We start from the raw sequence: 6,774 nt of genomic DNA on the forward strand, positions 1-6,774 counted from the left end.
TGTGGAAGCGACAATTGCGACAATTGCATCAATGATGACAGAGCAGCAGAATTGTTGTTTCAAGACATCCGAGAGTCACTGACTGAGCGCTATGCCTATGTCTATGCCAACTGCAGACGTAAACATTTGGTCTGGTCAAATCAGCCTACAATTCTAAACTTTCAAACCTATATTTCAAACATTCTGGCGAGAGGAAATTCTAAAATCGAAAAGACTTTCATAAGATCTTCTAAAAGAAAGTAAACACGGTATTGAAATGTTGGTACACAGCTATTAGACATTTGGCTGAATGAACCCTGAACATCCCCGCCCCCCGCCCAGCCAGCATCCTCTCTCACCTGAAACAGCCAGGGAATGAAGCAGCAGCAACAGGCAGCACGAAGACGTCACACTAACCCCACTCCACGTCCACATCTTCCCCACGGTCCGATTTAATCCAGAGGTAATTAATATTAAATATATTAATATAGATATATTTGTAGTGAAGTGCCAACCCTCTCACTATACTCTGACCAAAATAGATGATGAGCTAGTATAGCCCAGCTATCTGAAAGAGAGACAAAGGCCACGCAATGTGATGGCAAAATGCTCGTACGGACGCAGAGTTGTAGCGAGTTAATGCCTTCAGTCAGGAAGATATTGTTGCTTTGCAGTCTCATCAGAGTATTTTCAGAGAAACCAGGGGTAGGCGTGGCCAGCGCAGTGGTGTGATGTTTGAAATGTAAGTACGTGAACCGCGAGGGCGGAGCCACGCGCTGCATGCTTCTCCTCCATCCTCGTCCTCCGGTCGGCCCCGCCTCGTCCTCGCCTCACCCCATCGGCTCCATTCATTCTCTGCTGCCCACCCAAAGTGTAGAACTACGCACTGTCCTTGCCTTGGTCCTCGTGCATTATGCATTAAAGCGGGTGCATATAGTCAGGGCGGGTCGATGAATAAAACATTTTATTTGTTATGTTTGTGAGATCAAAGCTTTAAAACTGTTATCAACAAGCAAACACGGCAGCCAGGTGTCAGAGCAGGCTAATATGTGTATTTTTAAAATTGGCAATCAATTTTCTACTGTTGACTGTTAGGTTTTTTTTATCAGCTGCACCTGCTCTGATATCATGTTATCTCACACACACACACACACACCCTCCCTCCCTCCCTCCCTCCCTCCCTCCCTCCCTCCCTCCCTCCCTCCCTCCCTCCCACACACACACACACACACACACACACACACACACACACACACACACACACACACACACACACACACACACACACACACACACACACACACACACACACACACACACACACACACACACACACACACACACACACACACACACACACACACACACACACACACACACACACACACACACACACACACACACACACACAGTCATTGCTTGTGTATCTCGGTATTCCTTCTCCTTTTTGCTCCAGTCTGTCTCCCTCTATTGGTGTGTGTGTGTGACGCGTCTGTGCGGTGGGTGTGGCAGTCCATTCATTCTCCCGGCTCCCACATCTTTAATCCCATTCACCTGTCCCAAGCCTCTGCCTCTCACTCTCTCTCTCTCTCTCTCTCTCTCTCTGCTCCGTAGACAGTCTTCACAGTGGCCTCAACGTCCCTACTGGGCGCGGTGGAGCCTGGAGGGGCTCTTCAGGGATGTTTCGTACAACTTCCAAGTCGGTCAAAAGACACACTAATGCACCAATCATGTTCTCTGCGAATGGTTCTATTCTGGTTTAACTGAAACTGTACCCTGCAATATTGTACAGCCATTTGGGAATTGGTTGTTTTTTATCTTAGAGTTTACACTGCAATGGTGTTTAAGTAGAGGGAAGTGTTAAGTGTACACACAGACAAAATATATATAAATATAAATCACCTTTTTGGATTTGGCCTTTGTATTTCCCCTAATATTCCCCTTCATTCCCCTCTGTGGGTGTGTTTTGGTTTCTGTGTATCAGTGCAACACGTGGAAGGTAGATGGAAAGAAGACGTCATTCTCGGTAGTAGGAAATAGGGATTCATGGGAACGTTTATGCAGTGAATCAGGAATAAAACACACTAAGTGGAAGGTTTTTGTGCATGTGTGTGTGTGTGTGTGTGTGTGTGTGAGCGGAGGGGGTCTGGGAATGTGGAAAAGGCTGTTTGATTACATATTCTACGACACCCACCCTCACTATGCACACACACACACACACACACACACACACACACACACACACACACACACACACACACACACACACACACACACACACACACACACACACACACACACACACACACACAGTGAGTGCGTGTGTTCATATGTGCCTTCATACCATCAACTCTGCTCTTGAAGTAATATATATTATTTTACTATAACTACAATAAGAACACGTCAGTACTTGATTGAAGTACTGATTGAAACTATCCTAGAAAGGGAGGATCTTGAGGATCTCACGTTATGTTATTATAATCATCTTGGCATGTCACCTTATACACACTGATGTTATACACACTGATATGACCTTCTCTATAATGTACAGAGAAAGAAAGGAGACGGGCCATTCAGGTCCATCGGTCAGACGCATCAGCGTTATGATGGCTTCAAACACATTCAACATGATTAGAGCATTGTTAACCCAACCACCAATCAGTTACAGGCACGTGTATATGTGTGTCTGGGGGGTTCTGTTTGTGGACATGTATATACGTGTGTTGTGTGTGTGTATGGAACATGGATATGTGTGTATATGTGTGTGTACATGTATACATGTGCAGTGTGTGTGAACATGTTTATTTGTATTGTGTGTTTGTTTATGTGTGTGTGTGTGTGTGTGTGTGTGTGTGTGTGTGTGTGTGTGTGTGTGTGTGTATGTGTGTTGGGGTGTGTTTGTACATGTATACATGTGTTTAAATATGTCGGTCTTTGTATGTGTAAACACTGGTTTGAGGGTTTCTGTATGTGTATACATATGCGTTCATGTGCGTGTGTACACACGTTTGTCTGTGAGGGTCTGTGTGTGTATGTGTGTATAAATATGTGTATGTGTGTGCATATGTATTTATGTGTGTGTGTGTGTGTGTGTGTGTGTGTGTGTGTGTGTGTGTGTGTGTGTGTGTGTGTGTGTGTGTGTGTGTGTGTGTGTGTGTCAAGGTCACCACAGGCAGTCCCTAATCAGGCTGACCCTGACAGTTTGTTTCCTTAGATAACCTTAAATCATATCGCTGCCCATAATCACACATGTGCACTTCTCTGCCCAAGGGACATAACAACTGAAACAAAAACAGAGTTTGTAGGCATGCCTGTGGTATATTTGACCTTGAGAAAGTTGTCCTCCAGCAACTTAATCACTTCCTGGCATCAACTGGTTGTTATGACACCTTCCAATCAGGATTTCGACCCCTGCACAGCACTGAGACCGCCCTCATTAAAGTTGTAAACGACATCCGTCTTAACACAGACTCTGGCAAAACCTCAATACTAATGCTACTTGACCTCAGTGCTGCATTCGACACTGTAGACCATCCAATACTTTTGGACAGGTTAGAAAACTGGTTGGGGCTTTCAGGCACAGTCTTAAATTGGTTCAGTTCCTACCTACAAAATAGGAACTACTTTGTTTCCATTGGCGACTTTGTATCAGAATCAACCAATGTGATGTGTGGAATCCCACAAGGTTCGATCTTAGGACCCTCTTTATTCAACATCTACATGCTCCCACTAGGGCAAATCATGCAAAACAACGATATTGACCATCATTGCTATGCTGATGACACGCAAATCTATGTATCGCTATCACCAAATGACTATCGGCCCATAGATCTGCTGTGCCAGTGCATTGAGCAAGTGAAAGACTTGATGTGCCGAAATTTCCTTCAGCTAAATGAGGACAAAACAGAGATAATTGTATTTGGTGCTAAAACGGAAAGGCTTAAAGTAACCCAACCCCTTCACTCTCTGTACCTCAATCAAAGCCAGAAATCTAGGGGATATCATGGATTCTGAATTACATTTAAACAGTCACATCAAATCAGTTACAAAATCGGCATATTATCACCTTAAAAATGTAGGAAGACTAGAGGGCTCATGTCCACCGAAGACTTACAAAAACTTGTACATGCCTTTATCACTAGTAAGCTTGATTACTGCAATGGTCTCCTTACAGGTCTCCAAAAACAAACTCTAAGGAAGCTTCAGCTTGTTCAGAATGCTGCTGCTAGAGTTTTAACAAAGACCAAAAAATTTGAACATATTCCTGTAGGTCAGAGAATTGATTTTAAAATCATGTTGCTAACCTATAAATCCCTACATGGTTTAGGCCAAAAATATTTAACTGATATGCTTCCACTACATAAGCCTTCTAGAACACTAAGATCTTCTGAGACCAATCTGTTAATTATCCCCAGAGTAAACACGAAACATGGGAAAGCAGGATTTAGTTATGCAACAAATAGCTGGAATAAACTCCCTGAGGATTTAAGACTTGCCCCAACTCTGAGCACCTTTAAAACAAGATTGAAGACTTTTATGTTTGCTTTAGCTTACTGCTAAATCTTAAATACTTTGCCTTTATTTTACTAAAATGCCTTTTTAACTTTCCCTTTATTTTCTATTTTTACCAGAAGGATACATGATCTGATACCAGAGAGAAAGGATAAGGCTTTGAGACCCAATTTCTGTCTGGGTTAGAGTCCAAGAATCTGGGTTGGAGTCCCAGAGAAAGGACCAAGTTCCTTTAGGTCGGGTTGGAGTCCCGACGTGGGATCCAGAGAGACTGTTGATCTGATCTTAAAGGTTGGGTATGGGATTTGCGAAACGCCAGCAGATTTTGAAAATACACAACTCAAATGGTCCTACCCCCTCTCCTTCAATGCTGACTCTGACTCCACCCATTCCAAGTACCTGGACGCGCAATCATGCACGAGCGCGAACACAGATGCGCGAGAGCGAGCCAGGCTAGCGTAGATTTTCGTTAAACAACATGGCAACATTAAAAAAACAACATGGGGATGGTGGCGTCTTGTCTGCCATGGAAATTGTCTTCTACTGCTAGGTCAAAATGTGGATTAACTAGTTCCAGTAGCTACTGCAGGATAACAACAAACAGGAGCTTGCTCTGGGTCACGAGCTCTGGTTCACGAGTACTGCACGAAGGGGTCGCGCGCGGGGGAGGGGGAGTGCAGTACGACCGTTTGATTGACATACTTACTGTCCAATGCAACTCGGTGGCTCTGGAAATCATTGGCTGGAGTTTTTCGAGCCCTGCCCGTTCCACAGATGATTTACTTGTTTAATTTTCATGTCAGTACTTCTAACTCAGTGGCTGTAAGTGGGTTATGATAAGGATTTCAAGTAATGCAAAAATGGCCAAAAAAGCGAATTCCATACCCAACCTTTAAATACATTGCACTTTCAATTTTACTTACTAAAAAGCCTTTTTAACTTTCAATTACATTTTCTATTTTTACCAGAAAAATACATGATCTGATACCAGAGAGAAAGGATAAGGGTTTGAGACCAAATTTCTTTCTGAGTTAGAGTCCTAGAATCTGGGTTGGAGTCCCAGAGAAAGGACCAAGTACCTTAGGTCGGGTTGGAGTCCCAGAGAAAGACCTGGGTCTGGGTTAGAGTCCCGACGTCTGTCTGGGTTGGAGTCCCAGAATAAGGCCATTGGTTCGTGGTTAGAGTTACTAGAATGCGGGTTGGAGTCCCAGAGAAAGTACCAAGTTCCTTTAGGTCGGGTTGGAGTCCCGACGCGGATACCAGACTGTTGATCTGATCTTAAATACATTGCACTTTCTATTTTACTCATTTCTTTGCATATGTTTTCTTTTACTTATCTATTATTTTATTTTATTGTATGAAAATGTTTATACGTGAAGCACTTTGAGTCTGCCTTGTGTATGAAAAGTGCTATATAAATAAAGTTGCCTTGCCTTGTCAAGCATCTTTCATTAAAAACGAAACCAAACGTGCAGTCTTTCCTCTGTGTTATCTATAGCTGCTCCTGCTGATTCCCGTTTGGGGGATTCCCGTTTGGGGGCAGCTTTTACTTCTTAGCCACCTACAAAGTTTGTTATGTACGATCATTCAACAACCCCATGTTATTTCCAATTGACATTTGACCGATGGAATAAGGAAGCCTCGGAAGCGGGACTTATTCTTCAGAGGTCTATGTATCACACCCACACCGACAGTTGAAACTGGATGGCTGCCGTAAGGAATTCCTAGAAATCCCTACACACACACACACACACACACACACACACACACACACACACACACACACACACACACACACACACACACACACACACACACACACACACACACACACACACACACACACACACACACACACTGCTGTGTTGAATGAGAAATTTCTTAGCCAAATAAATGCCCTCATGTCAAACACTGTAAATAGCCACACTTGTTTTAAGACGCATGTGCAGAAAACATCATTTCTCAATCTCTTTAAACACACACGCACGGACACACACTCATGCTTGCACACGCGCTCAGAGCCTCCCAAAGGGAAAGTTGAGTTTACAGGGTCTTTCATTGATGACGCAAACAACAATATTTGTGTTATGGCAAGCTGTTTACATGCAATCCACAAAGAGTTATTCAGCCACTGGCTCGAGCTTACTTGACCTCTCTGGGGGCAGAGAAGGAAAGTAACCAGAGGCCATATAGACCATAAACAGGCAGAAAAAGGTGGCAATAATATCCTATATAATCAACAGGAGCAGAATATAATTAACATCGTGTTTAAAAGCGATGGAA

At 43.5% G+C, this 6,774-nt stretch overlaps 1 protein-coding gene across 1 annotated transcript in view; it reads right to left on the reverse strand.

Moving 5' to 3' along the window:
* ldlrb (low density lipoprotein receptor b) overlaps nt 1-663 on the reverse strand; it is a 15,643-nt gene extending 14,980 nt beyond the window's left edge. Inside the window, exon 1 of the mRNA XM_060047305.1 lies at nt 339-663. Coding sequence (XP_059903288.1) covers nt 339-414 — 76 coding nt within the window. The 5' untranslated portion in view covers nt 415-663. The remainder of the gene's footprint in view (nt 1-338) is intronic.
* Between the last annotated feature and the right edge of the window lie 6,111 nt (nt 664-6,774).

This window comes from Gadus macrocephalus, chromosome 3 (genome assembly GCF_031168955.1).
Source record: "Gadus macrocephalus chromosome 3, ASM3116895v1".
NCBI classification, from domain to species: domain Eukaryota; kingdom Metazoa; phylum Chordata; class Actinopteri; order Gadiformes; family Gadidae; genus Gadus; species Gadus macrocephalus.